Source organism: Pantherophis guttatus, chromosome 4 (genome assembly GCF_059756535.1).
Source record: "Pantherophis guttatus breed Tessera chromosome 4, ASM5975653v1, whole genome shotgun sequence".
Lineage (NCBI taxonomy): Eukaryota > Metazoa > Chordata > Lepidosauria > Squamata > Colubridae > Pantherophis > Pantherophis guttatus.
In genome coordinates this window covers 141,118,485-141,139,523 of record NC_142066.1, presented here as the reverse complement: position 1 = coordinate 141,139,523, position 21,039 = coordinate 141,118,485, and the positions used below count along the sequence as shown (strand labels likewise).

At 36.3% G+C, this 21,039-nt stretch overlaps 1 protein-coding gene and 1 long non-coding RNA gene across 10 annotated transcripts in view; one reads left to right on the top strand and one right to left on the bottom strand.

The window, feature by feature from the left end:
- Positions 1–20,578, top strand: part of NRP1 (neuropilin 1) — a 163,303-nt gene extending 142,725 nt beyond the window's left edge. For 5 of the 9 annotated variants that reach the window (XM_087893002.1, XM_087893007.1, XM_087893008.1 and 2 more), the window contains 5 exons: positions 3,801–3,962; positions 7,420–7,691; positions 10,432–10,525; positions 11,895–11,942; positions 14,276–20,578. In XM_087893002.1, the coding sequence (XP_087749128.1) occupies positions 3,801–3,962; positions 7,420–7,691; positions 10,432–10,525; positions 11,895–11,942; positions 14,276–14,568 (869 nt within the window). In that variant the 3' untranslated portion in view covers positions 14,569–20,578. The remainder of the gene's footprint in view (positions 1–3,800; positions 3,963–7,419; positions 7,692–10,431; positions 10,526–11,894; positions 11,943–14,275) is intronic. The other 4 variants (XM_087893003.1, XM_087893009.1, XM_087893006.1 and 1 more) reach the window with 1 other exon arrangement.
- LOC148114374 (uncharacterized) lies at positions 1,732–10,286 on the bottom strand. The gene is made up of 2 exons (XR_015734109.1): positions 10,207–10,286; positions 1,732–2,021 (listed from the first exon to the last, which is right to left on the bottom strand). It is a non-coding gene; the product is annotated as an uncharacterized LOC148114374 (long non-coding RNA).
- Positions 20,579–21,039: the final 461 nt, after the last annotated feature.

The window sequence follows — 21,039 nt, the reverse complement described above, 5'->3', positions numbered from 1 at the left end:
CAGTATTACAACTTTCTAGTAAATAGTCAGCTCTTCTCTTTTTTTCATTCTGCTTCTCTCTCTGTCTCCTCTAGTTTTAAAGTTTAAAATACTCTTAAAATGTTCTTATGTAACTAATACAGCTGTGCCAACCACAGTTGATAGCACAGTATGACAGAAATGCTATCAGTATCCTACCTCATTCCTGTTAAAATTGCTGAATTTTCACTGAATGCTTGAAGCCAAAATATAATCCAATATAACAGCAACATAATATATCAAGCATGAGCTCCTCAGTTCTCCCATAATATATATAGGAGTTGCCTTTCTTTTTTTTTCTTTTTTTAAAATTAGGGAGATAGATAGATAGATAGATAGATAGATAGATAGATAGATAGATAGATAGATAGATAGATAGATAGATTTAAAAGAATTGAATTGAGTTAGTTGAGTCTTCAGGCCTTGACAGGCCTCATTATTTAGAAAGGAACAGTAGAATTAATTCATTTGGAAGTTATCCAGGGTTATGGGTGGACACTTTCTTGTAGTTCATCATCATAATAAAAGAATTTGGCATATTTTGAAACTATGGATTAAAGCAATCTTCCCATTATGTTGAAAAAGTTTATTTTTAAATTCAAATTCCAAGTTCCCCTGAAAAATAATAAACAGTTTCATATAAGACTATTTGGCAGACTGGGAGAAGCTGAAATCAAAACATGATCTCACCCTGACTAAAAGAAGTTGCATAACACCATACTTTTCATGCTGTACAAGGAACTTTATAGTCTGCTTGGTTGGCTGTCAGCCATATTGTCTTTTCTTCTTATCCAAAACTATTCGTATAACTGCTGCCATCTTCTGGGCCAATTGAGGAGCATATATAGATATATAGATATAGATAGATGATAGAAGATAGATAGATAGATAGATAGATAGATAGATAGATAGATAGATAGATAGATAGATAGATAGATAGATAGAATATCTTGATATATATTGATCAGCACTGGCAATATATTTATACTTCACAAAAGCAGAATAGATAAGTAGTCAATTGATTCAACATTCCCAAGTGGAAAGGATTATATTCATTTGGAACTAGTTCATAATTCTTTTCAGTTTTATTGTGAAAAATGCAAAGAAACCCGCAATTAGCAGCAAAGGGCTGTCTAGCTAGACCTACTGATTAGTAACTTGTACAAAGTGCAGGAAAGGATATATCTTGCTGGAATTAATTCAGTATGTAGAACTAACATCTGCATTTGGATGAGTATCAGGATCCAGATTCAAGATTCCAGATATGAACTCCATTACCTGATTCTGCAGTTCATCAACCTGTTTCATACATGAATGGAGATGCAATGGGGAGATGCAGAAAGTCTAATGAAACCAAAACATAACAAATCATTCTTTTAATACAGGGAATAGCCTTTCTGGAATGCTGTGAAATCCTTGAAGTAGAAGCTCAGGAAGCAGATGGGGGAAACAGATTATTTAAATGTAGAACAGGAATTCATATATTGTGGAGAGCTTTCTTTGGTTGCCAGACAGGTTCTGAACTCCATCAGGAAATTCTCTTAATATAGTTTCCACATGTGGAATATCCCTTTATATCAAAAGCAGACGTGCAGGGAAAACTTTGATATATATTTGAGAGTCTCCATTTGTGCAGTAAGATACAGAAATGAATTGGAGGATTGCATAGAGTTTTAAACCTTACTTAAAATAAAATACTACATTCAAGATGTATCAAGTGCATGGATTTGCTTTACTATGGATTTGCTGCTTGTCTAGTCTAGAATTGTCTGCAGACTGATAGAAGCTCTTTGGGAATTTATCAAAGCTTTGATTCTTTCTTATGCTTTGCTACCAGATATTTTTAAATGAAGATAACCAAGCATGCAGATTGCCAGAGTTGGCAGAACATGATACTTTGTACCTTTATCGCACTGTCTGCATAAGAATACTATGGTTGGTAGTATTGCCAGAATAACTGTCCAAGTAATTTTGTTCAGAAGCTTGTCATTGATATCTTGGTTCTGAAACAGAAACAAAGAAAATATATTGTTCATTCATTTATATAGATGTTGGTGCATAACCGTTTGGGTGCAGAAGAGGATATAATACATATCCAGTTTCATAAGATCCATGAACTACATCTATCCAGCTGATGAAATGAGCAAAACTTAGTTAGAAACCATAGCATATTTATAATAAAATTATAAGTGGAAAAAAAAATCTTTACTAGCAGATCCAGTTTACATAGGAAAAATGCACTTGGATGATAGTGGGCTATTCCTTATGGTTAGGTTAGTGTCATATACCAGTTCTTTTTAAAAATAACTTTTATTAACTTTTATCAGAATATAAAAATACAGAGAAAAAATTATACTTAGAAAACAAAGACAAAGAAAAAGTTCAGAAAGAGGAAAAAATGTGATTTCTGAATTTTTTTTCAGGGTAATAAAATATAAATACAATACAACCTCAAATTTTTGCTTTACAGATCACGTCAAGCTATTTATAAAATAATAAAACCATTTTAATTATCAAAACCTAAAATCCAGGTTTCACTTTTTTCCATTTTAAGCAAAAAATCAGTTTTCAAGTAGAAACAAAACAGATAAGTTCTTTTCTTTAATTAAAACAGCCAGTTTCCCCATGTCTACTAACTCCATCACTTTTATCATGTACTCTTCCATTGTAAGAATTAGTGCTCTTTACATCTTTAGACAAATAAGATTCTTGCTGATGTCAATATATATAATAACAAAGTTCCAAAAATTTTTTCCAGTTTTTTGTCCATCAATCTTCAAAAGAAAACTTCTAATTTCAATTTTATATTTTTTTAAGAATCTTCTGAATTAAAATAAGAACCTGGTCTCAGTATTGGTACCACCCACCAGTTTTTGGATGGAGCAGGCAGGAAAATATGTCAGATTAAAATTTACTGTCCCATTTATGATTTCTATTCAGGCTCAATGAAAGCAAAGGTTCTATATTTTATGTGGCTGCATCCAAGGCAGGATCTATTTCATACCATGGCTAGATGAAGTGGGGGAAAACCTTACATGTCCCAGGTTATTCAAACTGTAATTTATTGCCATATCAATGGAAGAGGTCTTTGCAGTCTTTTACCCAGTTCTGCCTCTTGAGCCATGCAACACTGACCATTCCTCTGGAAGAGTTTCAGCTCTAGCAGTTTCCCCTGGTACTGATGCCCCAATATCCCCGGTATATAGTAACATGCAGACTTAGGAACCATGCAGACTTAGGTAAGTTTAAACTTCAGACTTAATGATCTCATGGAACAGGTTCTGTAGATCAGTATTTCTCAACCTTGGTAAATTTAAGATATGTGAACTTCATGCTGGTTGGGAGATTCAGGAAATCAACCCATTGTATATATGTTTAAGTTGAAACCTATGGCTTTAGATGGTCATATGCATGACTCCATTTATTTCAACATGGGGCAAACCAGTTCTGATAGTGTTTGAAAGCCTTCTTTAGTTGAGTGAGACCTTAGGCTTAATGTTATGCCATGGTGGCTTTGCTGTTAAGAAGCTGTCTTTCTCATGTTATACATTTATTCGGGCCAATGCCATATGGGAATGCTAAAAAATGGTAGAAAACCCATTGATTCCTTTTCCACTCCAGCACAGTGCTGTTGCTATTTAATGCCAATCACTGCATGTAAGTCAATGCAGTAGCTATCAGACGAACTATTCTAACTATGTTAGAATTATCTTTAGTTACATTTTTGAAAAGAAGTTAAAGTACAGTAATAATTTCACAAATCACATCTTGTTTTCTTGCAGCCATCCATTATTCCATTACTGAAGAACTTCCAGCATATGGTTTCAACTGTGGATTTGGCTACAGTTCTCAAAAGACAATCTGTCGCTGGGAACATGATGCGCAGCTGGACTTGAGATGGGCAGTACTCACCAGCAAAACAGGGCCCATTCAGGACCACACAGGTAAAGTAGGATTAACAACTGATCCAGTGACAAATGGGGAAAAATAAATATTGTGTTTAAAATAAAAGATCTGCCAGGACTAACATTTACAGATAGTCCTTGATTTACAACCAGTTACTTAGTAACCGTCTGAACTTACAACAGATCCAAAATAGGACTTAAAATCCAGGTACAAAGTTCCATTGATCGCCCTCCTCCATCAGGCACATGATTGCACTTCAAGCATGCAGCAACACAATCATTTGCAGCATCCCACAGTCACATAACCACCCTTCATGACGGTTTTGCTGAAAACCAGACCTTCCAGTTTCAGCAAAACCAAACCATAGCAAACAATAGGTTCACTTAAACAGCTGACGCATTTGCTTTATGACTGCTGTGTTCGCTTAACAACTGCTGCAAAAAGGTTGTAAAATCGGGTGAGTCATGTGACTGACTAGTTTGATAACTTACGACTTTTGGGCAGGCCCCATTACAGTTGTACCTTGTATCTGTATGTCAATTCTGCTTTGCTTTGATAAAAACAATGGTGCCATTTCAAATCCTGTCCTAGAATTACTAGATTTAATTACTGTGCATAGTTAACCTGGTTTTTTTAAGTGTATGACTATTTTCTTAAACTTGCATGATCACTTAATTTCAGCTACTTACTTCTAAAGGTGTTTTTAGAAGCTTTGTTATCAGGTGGAAATCTTCATATATTTCATAAATAAACCCTCATATATTTCATAAATATTTCACAAGAAGAGTCCTCCACTCTTCTGCTCGCAACAAAATACCTTATGCCACCAGACTTGAGATTCTAGACTTAGAAAACTTAGAACTACGCCACCTTCGGAATGACCTAAGTGTGGCTCATAAAATTATCTGCCACAATGTCCTACCTGTCAATGACTACTTCAGCTTCAACCACAACAATACACAAGCACACAATAGATACAAACTTAAAGTGAACCGCTCCAAACTCAATTGCAGAAAATATGACTTCAGCAACAGAGTGGCCAATGCCTGGAATGCACTACCTGATTCTGTGGTTTCATCCCAAAAACCCCAAAATTTTAACCTAAGACTGTCTACTGTTGACCTCACCCCATTCCTAAGAGGTCTGTAAAGAGCGTGCATAAGAGCACCAGTGTGCCTACCATCCCTGTCCTAATGTTCCCTTTATTGGTATTCATTTTATGTGTCCAATTCATGCTTATACTGATATATATTATCTAAAACGTACTTGACAAATAAATAAATATAGTGAGATTTTAGGCCTTCTAACTTTCTGTTCTTCTGAGGGCAGAAACCTTTTGAACAAAGGGTGACATTGTGACCCATGTTTCAATTATTCATTTTCTTTTTTCATTTATGTAAATATCAGAAGTACTAGCAATGAACCTTCCTTACCCATTTCCATTTTCTACCCCCATCCCCATTTTACTTAATGAGAATGACAAGGAAATTGGGCTCCTTAAATTTAGAGACAGTTCAATTGAATTTTGAGACAAGTCGGTTTAGTTTTTAAGGGATAGGAAAAAAACTTTAAATACTTTGACTATGAATGGCACAGTACAAATAAACGGCATCAAATTAAGCAAAAGGCAGTTAGCTGAAACGAAGGCTGTAATAATGAGAAAAATTGATGCTAAGTAAAATGAAATGACTCAGTGAGAACTGACATTGAAGGGAGGTTAAAAGCCACGTTAGCCAAGGACTGACAGAATCTAAAAGGCATGCATACGTTCAGCTGTAATTAAGACAAAAAAGGCAGAGTTCTTGACCCAGAATTGCAATAATATTCTTGAAATGAAAAATATTTGAACTTTGCCATGAGTGTCTAGAGACAAGCACGACTTGTCCTCTCACTGAAGGGTTGTGGAGGGGGAATTATATATCTTAAATGAGATTTTGTTAGGAACAGATATTCAATGCTTTCCACATTTCTAAACCATAATCTGAAAACAGATGCACAAGGAGTTTTACACACATACACACACACACATACACACACACACACACACCCTATATACCTGATATCCTCTTTTTTTTTTTTTTTGCTTAACTATCTTCAGCTTCATGGTGCCGCTACGTAAAAGAACAAGTCAATTGCTATTTCTGCACCTCTTTACATAGAATAGCCATTTGACATTTTCTCTCTTGAAAAATGGTTTGATTATATATGGAAATGAATAAATGAATTGGTTGATTAGCAAAGAGCTGTGAAAGCTCATTCCCAAAACTGCAGGCTGGAATGCAGAGAGACAAAAGTGGAGTGGAAAATCTACCCTCACATCTAAATCCCATCAAATATAACTGAGCCGGAATATACACCAACAACAGTTAAAGTATCTCTTTAAGGCCTGGAAATATACCAGGTAGCCATGATCCCTCCTGCCTATTCCTAACCTATCCAAACCATTGGTTCTTTTGATTTGGGCTGGTGAAAAAAAAAGAAGTATGGTGGCTCGGATGGTTAGGATGCTGGGTTAGCAATCAGCAAGCTGGCATCTGAGACCCATATCTTGCTGTGTGGCGGATGAGCTCCTGTCATTCGCTCCAGCTCTTGCCGAACAAGCAGTTTGAAAGCATGCAATTGCAAGTACCTCTTTGGTGAGCAGATTAACAGGGACATGAAAGGAGCTGCCAACCGGGCAACCCCAGGGCAACGGTGATGTCTCTGGCTAACCCTTTCAACCCAGAAGCGCCTGGATGCTTCTGATCCAAACACAAGTGCAAAGAGAAATTCTGTGCATTACACAGCAAATGGAAGGAGGATGTTGATGAAGATGGGATTTTTGTACTTCCCCATATGCCTGGGGTGATCCAAAGACATGAATTTGTGTTCTGGTGGCAACATTAACGATAACTTCCATGGTTTCCCTTGCTTTAAAGTACAGACAAAGCTATGGCTAAAGTATTCTTCAGTCCACATTTGGAAGCAAACTAATCACTTTCCAAAGTAATGTGAGAGGGATAATTATCTGCTCTTCTACTTGTTTAATGTAGCTTCCCATTCAGTAACTTACTACAGCTCCATGCAAAGAGTATATTTTATGACAAATTGCATTTCAAATACGTACATATTTTATAAGTGTTCTACTATACAGCACAAGAAATACATACAGCACAAATGAAAACTGAATGGGATGAATTGATCTGAGCAGAAACACATCTTAATATCTCCACTCTTACTACCCAGCATATTGTTTCTTAAGAATTTCTCCATGCTGTTACTAAAATGATGCCTTACATTTAGAAAATCAGGAATGTTCGTGCCTTAGTGAATTTCAGTTTGTTGGAAGAGGAAGGTGAGACAGGCATACCCATACATGCCAAGATATTTCTCAATAAGCTTTTCAGTTGCAGCTCCTTAGAAAAAGCCTATTCGTGTTGTAATGCTTGAAGTTTATCAGATTAAAGGGAGTCAAAACTTGGTCATTGTGTCTAATGAAGTGTTTTGTCACAATAGGAGATGGCAATTTTATTTATTCCCAAGCTGATGAAAACCAGAAAGGCAAAATTGTCCGCCTCATCAGCCCTATCATCAACCTGCAAAATTATGCCCTTTGCATGACTTTCTGGTATCATATATCGGGCCCTCATGTCGGCACACTAAGAATCAAACTGCGGTACCAGATCCCTAAAGAATACGATCGGGTCTTATGGACACCAAATGGAAATCAGGGAAACTGCTGGAAGGAAGGCCGGGTTTTTCTGCACAAATCTGTGAAACATTATCAGGTAGGCCAAGAAATTTAAGCATAAAAGGGGGCTGGGTCAATAGCATTCCATGCATTGTGCATGACTGAATCCCCACGTTAAGTTACCTTTCGTGGGGAGAAATGCTATAGGGATAAAACAAGAACTAGAGCAACAGAGACCTGAGTTTCATTAAGATACCAATGCAGTGAGCACAGGATCCCAGCCAAAGCAAAATGGGACCCTTGAGCTTAGGTGAGTGAGGTTTATTTAGAAACAGACAAAAAATATGCTAGATCAAAAGGATAGCAGTAGTCTTCCTCCTCCTCTTCTCCTCCTCCTCCTCCACTTCTTCTCCTCCTCCTCCTCATCTTCCTCCCTGCTTTCCCATCCTTCTTCCCCCATATCCTTCTCCTCTTTTTTTTACTGCACTGCTGAGAATACAATTCAGACTTCTAAACTTCAGTTTAGAAAAGTAAATCTCAGTGGTAATTGGTTTAAGTGTTGAAGTGGTTGAAGTGAACCTCCTGCATGCAAAACAAAAGGTCTCTAGCTATAATGATATGTAAGAATGAGTTTGGAAAGAGTGGGGGGGAAATAAATGCTGTCTTGGAAACAGCCAGATAAGAAAGGGCATAGCCCACAGCTGCATAATGAGCAGAGAAAGAGGTTCAGCAGGGACACACACAAACACACACACACATACACACACACACACACACACACACCCCACAAGTTCTTAGGCTGCAAAAGAGACAAGGTGAGATTTGTACTTTCAGACTTGCAAGATTCTGTTAACACAACCTTATAATAACATAGAATTGGTCATGTTTCTTGTCTGGTCTGCCTAGAAAGGCTGACACCTGCTGATCTCCTGCATTCCTTTCCATAATACATACTTCACCTGCTCCTTCCTTCATGCCCATTGGAGTCCTGGTGGAGGGACCCATTGCTGTTGCCATAAGTCTGAATCAATTATTTGCAAAGCGCATTTGTAATTAAACATAGATCCTCAGGTTTCCCTAAATCCATAGGTTGACTACCCCTGTCTTAAAAGGATCTCAGGAGTGGGAAAGGCCCAAGGATCTGCTGCCAATAAAGGCTGCCAATATGGATGTTTATTTCGCTTAATATGAAACAGCTTCCCAATGTGATGCTTTCCTGGTGTGCTTGGGGGACAGCTTCCAGAGTCATGACATTCAAAAACTGTGCTGGCTAGAAATTCTGAGAGTTTCAGCATGTCTATGAAGCACTAGGTTGCAGAAGACAGACATAATCATATCATCGTATCTAATTATATTTACACAATCTGTGTTTGGGAGAAGCAAAGTCTGAATTATTCACTCCATATTAAATATGAACTTGCCATCTATACCCTATGGCATCAAATCTACAGGTGAATGCAGTTCTGCTCTCATTTTCTTTCTTATGTCGTTTGTTTTGGGAAGGGGAATCCTTTATTTGAGCCAACTTACTTATAGTTTAATACTTTATACATAAATCTACATTCATCAAAAATAAGCCAAGCAGAAATACAGAATTATAGCAATAGCTAAACATCTTAACATATTTGAAGAATCTCTTTGAAGGCCACAGGAGGCTATCTCCCAGAAGAGGGTCTTCCACTTCAGGAGACTCCTTATCACCAGCACCATCCATCAGATGGTGAGACACCTGTACTTTAATCATATTTTTCATAAGACTTTGGTTTAACCATTCTGGGTATTTTCATTTGAAGCTTGAAATAACTCTTCTTTCCACCATGATTTGTAGCTCACCTGTATATTGGGAAACCTCTTTTCTTTTCCTGATCCCTCTTCCCCTTTCACTAAAGTGGTGCTCACATTGGGACTATTCCAATTCATCATGGCCAGCTTGTTGCAGGCAAAAGTTACACTAATATCAAATAAATGATGAAATAGAATCATTAAAGAAAGGATGCAAAAGGACGGACAGAATGTGAATGGCAAAAATTAAAATATTTTTATTTTAAATAATTAAATAGAATTGTTAAATTGTGTCAGAGTGAGTTGCCAAATGGCAAACTGGCCATGGTGAGTTGTCCTGCAGTGAGTTGGCTGTGGCAAGTTGTCCCATTCCCACTCAACATTGGAGGTCAGTAAAGCTCCAGAGCTTTTATTTGTTCTTTTAACTTAAAAGAAATGGGAGGCAAGCTCATATAGGTCCCACATGTATTTTTAGTAAATAAAATAATGTGTGAGAGTATCTCAGTGTTATCTTCACACTCAGTAAAAAAAATAGAGGAAAATTAAGTTGGAGTTGCAAAAAGCACCCCAGATCACTAAGGAAAGGAATGAACAACCTCACTTTGCCTTCTGGTAAATCCCATAGCAGCCATTTTGACAGAATATCCATCAAAAATGCCCGCAATCCCAAAGGATAATTTAATCCACCACATGATAACAGAATTAAATAAAGGGGAACATATTCCTTAGTAGCGACTTCTGTAAAAATTTCTCAATATCAGTTATGTTGGGAATATGCAAACATGTAAAGATTATATTATAACTGTATGGATCTCTGAATGCTGATTTACCTCACAACAATGCAATCTGTTTTACACTTTACCCCTGAAGGTAAAATTGCACTTTCTCTGAAAGAGTTGTTTCTTCATAAAGTGATACTTTCACATGACATCTTGAGCCTTGATAGATAGCAGAAGATTGGTCTCTTCAATGTATGCTTTCTTAAAAATCCAATAACTAGTTTTTGTTCTGGCCATTAGAGTTTTAAACAGCAAAATGTAATTTATTTTCATCAGGTAATGGTGGAAGGAGAAATTGGAAAGGGAAAGGGAGGAGTTGCAGTTGATGATATTAACTTTGACAGCCACATAACACAGGAAGAATGCCGAAGTAAGTATGACTTGGTAGTAAATATAAAATTTACCATCCTGAACACTGGATTCCACCGGTGATTGTTATTGTTGTTGTTACATTTTTATTTCCACCTTTTTAATAAATACTCAAGGCAGAGATTCTATCTATAACATAAAAGTTATAGCAATTTTGTTAACAAATGTTGGATCCTATACATCAGTAGTTGATTTACCTTTATTTTTTTTTCTTACCATGTGTTTTTCATATTTCTCTTTTGAATAAGTTATCCCAAGAACTTAGTTCTGTGCAAAAATAGGTGATTTCAGTGAGTTTAAACATGCTTGATTTGGGTAGTTTAAGTTTAAATAAGCTAAAGTAAGCTTCAAAGCTGACCTGGAGTGTGGGACACCCTAACTAAGTCTGCTTAAAATAGAAATAGGTTGACCATTCATAAAAGTATTAGTTGGTGCAGCTGTAACCAATGGTGGGTTGCTCCCGGTTCTTTAGAACTGGTAATAAAAGCAGCGGGAGGCTCTGCCCACCTGCCCAGACATCATAATTGATGATCTGCTCATGCGCAGAAGCTCACCCGCTCCCATTGCGAACCAGTAGTAAAGGTAAGTAGAACCCACCCCTGGCTGTAACCCTATAATATTAATGCCAATCCCAAAATGGACTACAACCCTTTAAATAGCTTCTTTGGCATGGACCCCCAAGATTTAACTCAAGTTTTAAATCATAAAATTTCTTCAAATCTGCCGAGAAGTCCACAGACCACAAGTTTAGAACCACTGGACAACAATAAAGTCATTCAACACTACAAAAAATAAAACAAATTAAAATTATTATAATTGAAAGTTTCAAAATAGTTTAGCCTTGAAGGTCTGAATGAAAAGATTGATACTAAACTTACTATAGGTACTTATTATACTTACCTATAGGCTAATTTTGGAATTAATTTCACATGTTTTTGGTCATTCAGATCAAAGTCTTACCAAATAAGAGTTTAAACAGCAGGTTTCTGTTCTAATATCCTTATATATGCACTGCAGTTAACATAATTATTTTTCATGGCTAAAGGATACTTATGACTGATTAATAGCATTGGTTTTCAAGATTATAAATGGAATGAATGAAACATGCTAATTTTATATGTGGATTTTCATTTCTCTGAGACAAAAATCCCCTGCTGATAGCACTAAAACTATGCCAAGCTATGGTAGAGAGAGGGCTTTTTTTTCTTCTTTGCTAATTTTGGAAAAATCAGGTTAATGAACAATTCCATCAAACCAACATAATCATGCTTAGAAAAGAAAGAAAAATTCTCAGTATCATTATTGGCAGCATGATAACCCGTCACTATTTGTCATTATAATAATCAATGTCAATTTTCTTTGCTTAACAGAATCAAATGGTGCAAGGAGTGAAATCGAGCCAGATATTAATCAAACAGGTAAAATATATATTTTAATTAAAAATTAACTTGATTTTCATGTGGATCTTAGTAACATTTGAGTTTATTTTTAACTTATGTAGATGACTGATTGTGCCGTCAACTTGATGTTGTTTCTTAGCAATCATATAGATTTTTTTTCATGACATAATCTGTCCCTAACCTGGTCCTTCAACTCTTCCAATGGTGTATGCACCACCACTGCAAGTAGGTCCATTCACCTTATATAGGTGACCCAGTCTAATAAGGTCATACAGTTATTAATAACATGCTTGTTTACCTACAGCGCTCAATATTGTTTACATGTTTTGCATTTTTTTATGAAAGAGAGGAATAACTGTAGATAATATAGTAACCAATGTAACTTACAGTGTAAGTTTTTTTAAGAGGATTGTGTCAAATTCATAAATATCCATTGCTTACATTGTTTTTACCAAAATAGCCATGTTCAAATATCTATGGGGATTCTCAGTCATCCAGGTCATGGTTGTCCAAAGATGCTTTTTCAAAAGACAACTGGACTTTGTTTTTCCTTGAAGATTATTTCAGTTCTTATCTGAGAAGTTTCTTCAGTTCTCATCCTAGAACTTCTTCAGAACCTGAACCTTCTTGGATGAGAAGCGAAATGTCTTCAAGTCCAGTTGCCTTTTAAAACAGCACTTTTGGGACAGCCATGTTCAAACATATCAACAGTTGCATGCATATCAACACTATGCATTGCATAGTGTACAATGCACTACAATGCATTGTAGTGGCCAAGAGGTATTTTCCTTACAACTGGTCTGGACAGTGGTTCTGATCATTTTAATTCAAACTTTTTATTCTTCAGGAAGAAACATTAAAAAATCTAATTGCAATCTCTCCAACTCTCCCATAATTGCATTTGAGTAAAAGGGGGACAAAAGATGAAGTGAAACAAAGCTTCCTATCACGTACTTTAAAAGTCTCCTAAATCATTTATGCAGAAGATTCTCTATCACCTAGAACTGGAATTCTTTAGCCTGAAAATACTGAACATCTGACATCAACTACTGCTAGTTCCTAAGCCTTTAGAACAAGAACTATTTCAAAGCCATCTCTGCAAGCAATCAGGGGCAGACATCTGGTAAAATTTGTGTTTTCCAGCTGCCTGCACCAGGAAGGAAGGAAGGGAGGGAGGGAGGGAGGGAAGGAAGGAAGGAAGGAAGGGAAGGAAGGGAAGGAAGGAAGGAAGGAAGGAAGGAAGGAAGGAAGGAAGGAAGGAAGGAAGGAAGGAAGAAAGAAAGAAAGAAAGAAAGAAAGAAAGAAAGAAAGAAAGAAAGAAAGAAAGAAAGAAAGAAAGAAAGAAAGAAAGAAGTGACTCCATCAATTTTTAGCTTACTACTCAGGGGATGCATCTTTTAATAGGTGCCTACGCTTGCATTAGAAGTAGATGTGATTTTTATATAAAGTTCTTTACATTGATGCAGTATTGAAATCAAATATGCATGGGGGGAATATTGCTCTAAAACTGCTTTTTTAATATTTTGACTTATTCTCAGGGCATTTAAGAATTTATTATCAAAGTATTCTTTGTGATCTTTGTGAACTTACTTTGGAGAGTAAGGCAACTTTGGCAGAAAGGTTATTGTTTAGATTATACATCTTTCCATAATTTTGAAGTTGTCCTCCAATCTATATTTCCAAGTCTGAAATGACACATGAAGATGATTACAAGAGGTTAAGGGCTGCAGTTTGCTGGATAAATTACTGCATAATGAAGAATAAGATATTCTTATGGGGAGCAAATTCTATTTCACAAAATCAAATGTAGAATTTTTTTTGCAGTGCTCTATAATTTGAGTTTTACCTAGTCTTCCTGTGTCTTGAACAGGACAAAGGCAAAGATAATTTTTTTCCAGTTTTTGGAAACAGGAAAAAAGATTTCTCTGTTTCCATTGAGTGGAAACTGGAGATGAAGCATTTTCTACAACCTAGTCCATAACTCCTCTTCCAGTACAGATGTATAATGTAAAATGCAAAACCAAATATCAGCCTCTTAATTCAATGCCTAAATTTTAGGCACTATGTTTAGTGCATAAATAAGGATGAAAATATATATTCTCAGATATTATGAAATATAGCAAAACACACAAACACACACACACACACACACACACACACACACACGTACAAGAGAAATGAAAAGGCTTTCAATTCAAAATCAGTGACCTACTTAAGTCATAAACTTACAGCATAATCAAACAATACCACTTAAGTTTGTCTATCTTCTTTTATTTATTACTGGGTCCTATTTACCCAGCTTTGACTACACTGCCATGCCATGATTTCTGTGTCTCTTTGTTCTTCTGTAGAATTTACTCCTGATTACCGTGAAAATGGGGAGCCTTATAATGACAACATCTCCCGGAAGCCAGGCAATGTGCTGAAAACACTTGACCCTATTCTTATCACCATCATCGCTATGAGTGCCCTGGGTGTGCTGCTGGGCGCCATCTGCGGGGTCATTCTGTACTGCGCCTGTTGGCACAATGGAATGTCCGATAGAAACCTATCTGCACTGGAGAACTACAATTTCGAACTTGTGGATGGTGTCAAATTAAAAAAGGATAAACTGAACACACAGAATACGTATTCAGAAGCATGAGGTAGAGAAGGAGGAGGAGGAGGAGGAGGAAGAGCTCAAACATTTCAAACAATTGAGACAGAAAGACTTATAGATCTCCCTTTTCTGTACAGGCTGAAAACTGCGTTGAAGACGCTGAGCCAAGCTTTTCTCAGGAGCTTCAGTGGGTGTACCAGATATTCTAAGACATGGACAACAATCTGTGTTAAACAATCTGAATCATGTACAGTCTACTTCTGTTTCTGTTTTAATTTGAACTATTCAAATGCTGGTGTTGAGACCAAGTATGATTGACTTAAGAGGGGTATTCTGTTTTGGTTCTGCCTTCCCCCCCCACACACCTTCTTTCTTCTTCCCTTAGCCCCTCCATTCTTTGTTTTCTTTCCTTCTGTCTCCCCTCCCCACCCTAAGCCCATAAGTACTTGTTTTTTTACTGTGCAAAAATCCAAGATGCTGTCAAAACATGTAATTTGGCAGGAGTCCATTGGATGGACATCCTGTTTGTAGCTGAGTGCCCAGAAGGAAGAACATCAGAGTAACAGCAATTTAATGGATTCCTGATACTGTATTTGTGTATAATTGCTTGTGTCGTGCATAGGCAAAGGAGAGTTAGGGTGTTTGTTTTGGGGGGGTGGGGAAGTACTGTACGGTCAGTACTGGTATAGTGTGTCAACTCTGTTAACCAAGCAATACGGTCAGAATTTATTGGTGTTTCTCAGTGTTGTACTCCACCTTTGTGCTTGTGAATTCCATACAAGAAATAAGTGCCATCACCTACAAACAATTGGCAAACCAGGCGTCCTGCATTGAATTATTGAATTATAATGAGAAAAAAAGCAAAAGTCCTTGGCACTGGCTCGTTTATGTCTTCTCAAGTGCCTTTTTGTTGTATTGCTCCTCATTGCTTTATCATCAATTCCTTCTTTGTCTCTCCATCCTCCTCTCTCTCTCTCTCTCTCTCTCTCTCTCTCCCTCCCTCCCTCCCTCCTCTCCCTCTCCCTCTCCCCCTGCCTCCCTCCTTCCCTCCCTGTCTCTCTCTCTCTCTCTCTTCCTTGCCCTTTTTCTTGCTTAGCACCACTGACTAACAAGAAATTATATTTTGGCATAAGTAAAACCTTAAGAAGGCAAGGGCGAACAAAATCTTGGCAACTTGCAGCTAATTCCTTCTCTTCCTATTTTTCAATTCCATGTTGCTGAACCCCCTTTTTCTTAAGTTCTACAGTTTTGCTCCTGTCCTTCTATCTTTTATTGTTCTTTCATACAGAATGTATTTTCACATATAAGGCCTCTTCGTCTTTTGCTTTTCCCCTCTTTTGTCTCTGAATAGATTGTTACATAAGCATTTGCCATTGTCAAGGTAAGGAAAATGCAACTCTAGTTTGCTGGTAATGGCAAAAAAAGAAAGAGGATTTTGTTACATTTTTGTCTTTTCTTGTATTGCTGTATTTTAAGATAAGGGATATGTCTTAATGTTACCTTCCAGAGTTGATCTTTGGGTTTCTTTTTAGCACCATTAACTGACATTATCTTTTTTTTCTCTCTCCTTTAGTAAGCCATGAAGTAAGTCTTTTAATTCTGTCCAAGATGTTCATATAAATCGATGGCAATGAGAATTTGTTGTTGATGTTGAAGAGCAAAGAGTGTTTTTCCCATCCATATCCTAGATATCCAATTTAAGGGTAATTGTTTCTGCACAGGACTCATTCATGCTAATGTAGAGGCATACTAATATTGCTACAAGTAGTAATGCATTGACTTTGCTAATAATGGATTTGCTTTAAAAAAAATCATTGTATAACGTATCCTAAACTGGATTTAAAATGAGTGCTGTTAACATTCTAATGAGAAGGAATTGGGGGCCTTGTTCTCCTTCCATTCACTTAACAACAGTAGCCATGTTTTAAGAATTAAGTCAATCTCCAAAAGACACAGTTAACTCTTAAAGATCTTAAATCATAACAAGCATTCAGGGCACCATAAACTGATTTTGTCACATTGTTTTACGTGGTATTCAAATGCACCTTTGATTAAAAACAGCTGGTTTTTAAAAACCACACCAGAGCAAATGTTTAACAACTCTGCTCTTGTTGTAAATATGAGTTATCATCCAAAGAAGGTTTATTGAAGTAAAATATCTACCATGAAAAAGAAAATCACAGTGACAAAAGAGTATATGAATCAATTGTTTAGTTATCCAATTTACACTGTAATTGAATGCTCTACTAGTTAATTATCCCAAAGAGAAGATCAAATGCAAATAATTTTTACTGCACTTCTTTCATGTATATTTAGTTGCATCATGTATTATGGACTCTATGTCAATAATCACATAGGCATCTTAAGATCTGTGACAAAAGTGCATACAAACATTATTTAAGAGGGGCAGATTTCATTGCAAAAGCATGTACTTTCTAGAACTCAAAAAGTAACAGATACAATATTAATCTTGGTATGGAAAAAAAGGATTTTTAACAATTTGTGCACATATCAACTGCCTATAAATCAGACATCAGGTAATCCTCAACTTACGACCACAATTGAGCCAAAAATCTCTGTTGTTACATGAGACATTTGTTAAGTGAGTTTTGTCTCATTTTATGATCTTTCTTGCCATAGTTGTTAAGTGAATCACTGCAGTTGATAAGTTAGCAACATGGTTGTTAAGTGAATCTGGTTTCCCCATTGACTTTACTAGTCAGAAGGTCACCAAAGGTGATTACATGGCCTTGGGACACAGCAACGGTCATAAATATGAAACAGTTGCCAAGCATCTGAATTTTGATCACATGAGCATGGGGATGTTGCAAAGGCCAAAACTGTGAAAAACAGTCATAAGTCACATTTTTCAGTGCTGTTATAACTTTGAATGGCCACTAAATGAGTTGTTGTAAGTCGAGGACTACCTGTATTAGTCTATGTAACTCGGTATTGACTATTATAATGGGCAGCAATTTCCAGGATTTTTCAAATTAAGTCTCATCTTTCTTCATTCACTTGTATGAAATGTTTTTAAAACTAGATATGCTGGTGACTGAATTTACGTATGTAAAGATGTGCTCTAATATTGGTCTTTTATTACCATTCAATATCATCAATTCATTATTCAACTCTTCAGTTACTTTCAGTCTATTCTGTAAAAATCCTCTTTACTGAAGACCATTATATTTAGGCTGATACTGGATAATATAAAAGCTGCATCATTGATTCAAGCATGTGAATAGTCATATTATGCTACTTTAAAACAGCTGAAAAGCATACATGCTTTTGAACTATCCCTGTCACCATTCTTGAGCTGAGTACAATCCATACCATCACCGTGTTTACTTAACACAAACAAATGTGTTAGGCATTGTAGAGAACCCAAAGTAGGCATTTTCACTACATCAGAGGAACTAATGGAGAATTTGTGACTGCCCAAATGTTGGATTCCAATTTTCATTAACCTGAATTAATTAGACTAATGATGTTGTAGTGCAGGGGTGTCAAACTCAAGGCCCATGGGCCAAATCTGACCCATGGAATGTTTAAATCTGGCCTGTGGGGCCAACCTGGAAATAGCAAAGGACTGGTCTGCTGTGTCTCTGGCAACCAAAACACGGCACAGGGGCTGCGTGCGCCCCCCTGTGCCTTGTTTTGGCTGGCAGAGTGCTGCAGGAGGCCATACAGGCTGAAAACGGGGTATGGGGGGCACTCATGGCCCCCTGATGCCCCTTTTTGGCCAGTAATGTGCTGCAGAGGCATCCATCCTGTCTCCACTGCCCCCTGGCTGGCCCGCAGAGGAGAACTAAATGCTGATCTGGCCCTCAAAGAAATCCACTTTGACACCCCTGTTGTAGTGCAACTTTCAGATTACAACAGGTAACAGCTCTCACATTCTTAAATTAAAGGTACAGTCCTGTTAATCTTTATTCCCAATATGTCACACTGTATTGAGCAAGATTTAAGGAAAATACGGTCCAGTTGCATACTTATATGAAGAATGCAAGCACAAGCATTGTCTTCTGATAATATAAACATGATAGCATGAACAAGCCCTGCAAATAGCTTTTATTTTTTTCCCTCTAGCTAAAAGGAAAATCACATTCCTGGAACTCTAGGCTAATTTTAAATTATTTGACTTTGTTTAAGTGACTGTTGGTTAGTTGTTTTCTTGTCATTGGAATATATAAGTTTTGGTCACAATCCACCTGATATCACCACTGTGAATCCTCCATTAGTTTCAAAATGTGGTAGTTAGCTTAAGCCAACGAAGGTATGTAAGACAAAAGCGTAGCCCATTGCAAACTTTCATTTTGTAATTCCATCCTAATGCTTGCTCTCCATGCAAAGAAGAATCTGTGACCAGGCATCTGGTAATTGTAGTACTACAACATAATGGAAAACAAAGTTCAGAATGTGTGGTGTGTTTTTTTTTAGCACTGAGCGAATATGCCGGAGCAGATATGTGAACTTAGTCAGACTGCTAATAGTATAAGCAAAGTAAGGAAACCCCGGTGATGTAGCTGTTTAATCCTGGAGCAGAACACTGGGTTCTGATGTTGTCAAACAGAAATTGAATGAAAACTGCCCTTCAGCAAAAGAAAAAAAAAATGAGACTGCAACTTTAAATGAAAAAAAAATTCTTGCACTGAAAAATATATTTAAGAATTATATGTTTATAAAGTTATTAATTTGTAAAGGCAGTGTTACAAAATGTTCAGTTTATATTGTTTTAGATTGTTTCATAATTTTGAAAGTGTAAAATAACATATTTTTTCTTTATCAAAAAAAAACCTATAAAATTTCTTCTGTAGTAAAATGATTTCATTTTACTGGTATATGATTGCTTCATGTTTTGTATCATTATAAATTTTGTGCAAATTTTTTTACAGAAATTTTTTATTTTCTATGACAATATGACACTTTTAAATTGTTATTTCAAAATGAACAGCAAAGCCTTAACTTTAAATGACGTTTGTATTCTCGGACACTGAGTAGCATTAAAAAAAAAGGATTGAATTGTAATTTAAATTTGCAGACAATGACTACTACATTCCAAAGAAACAGTTGAATTAAACATTTTCATAAAATACCCATACATTCATGACTTTTATTATCCTTACAGCTCTGTCAATTTAAAAAAAAACCATTAACTTTAAGACATTCTTAAAGAAACACATTCTTTAAGAAACACAATTGTAATGCATATACTGCATATCCTAAACCAGCTGGCAATGAATATCATATTCAAAATTTACATTCAGGACTTCCAGAATATTCCATAAGATATTACAGGACTGTCATTAGTTATCAGATATTGAAGTCAAAATTCTTCATTGGAGCTCAGTTATATTGGGGGCTTTGCAGGGATAGCAGATACATTTTAAAAACATCTCTCATAAAATGTTTTCTATGAGAAAAAAACTTCTTCTTCCAAAATGGTTGCCATCATAGACATAATCACTTGGCAAATGTCTTACTTATGTTTTTGTTAAGCTTATGAGCATTTTCAAACAATGCAGCCACCCATGAATATATATTTGTGACTCGAAAAAATTATGATAAAGAAAAATGATGCTTCAGTCTGGCCCTTTAGTTTTCAGCCTTCTATTTATCTTTTAGGTTTTTTTAAAAAAATCTAAATTACCATTAGGCCAGGGAGCATGATGAATGACAATGAAGATTGGTAGCTACGTTGGTACCACACTGTCTAGTTCTGACCAGTTATGGATTAACCACTAAGAGAATCAATAACAGAAGTAGGACATCAAGAGAAGAAGAGTACCACAGAATTCTTATTCCTAGGTATCATGCCCCTAACTTATTTTGCTTTACCATCTTTGGTAGAGTGTTAAAAAAATTTTTTTTAAATATGATTAAAAATAGCTTTCAATAAAGTTTTGCATTTGCATTTTCCCTTTATAACAATTTTTATTAAAAATGCATTTAAACTGTTGAAAATTCGCATATTTTGTTGTTGTCCTGGTTATAGTAAATAATGTGTTAATATTGCTTACTGCTATTTAGTGTTAATAAAGTTTTTAAAACGGTATTTACTTATTTATATAGTTGTGGGGAATAGCCTGGAAAAAAACTGATTTTTTAAACTTTTATTTCACATTCAGTACTTCAGCACTTATTGAGTCTTAATATTTTGTCAGTCAAGCAATGGGAAGGCTGAGGGGGGTTATTGTTGGGCTGTGTCTTAAGGTATCAGTGGCTGTAATCCAACTTCGCCTTGATCTCTGAAAAACAACACCATCATAGCTATACATTCTTTGACTGGGCAGTCTAGATAAACAGTAGAATTGACAAGGAAAGAGGTAGCAGACTGACAAATGAAGAAAACAGTGGCCAGATAGCACGAGAGCAACATGGTCAAAATCAGGTCAGATCCTAATGAGTTTTTCTTTATAAATTTTATCAGATTCACGTGGAATCTAACTGGCCCTATTAAACATGGAACTGCAGTATTATTCTCTGGTCACTACTCCACAGAAAATGGATGAACTG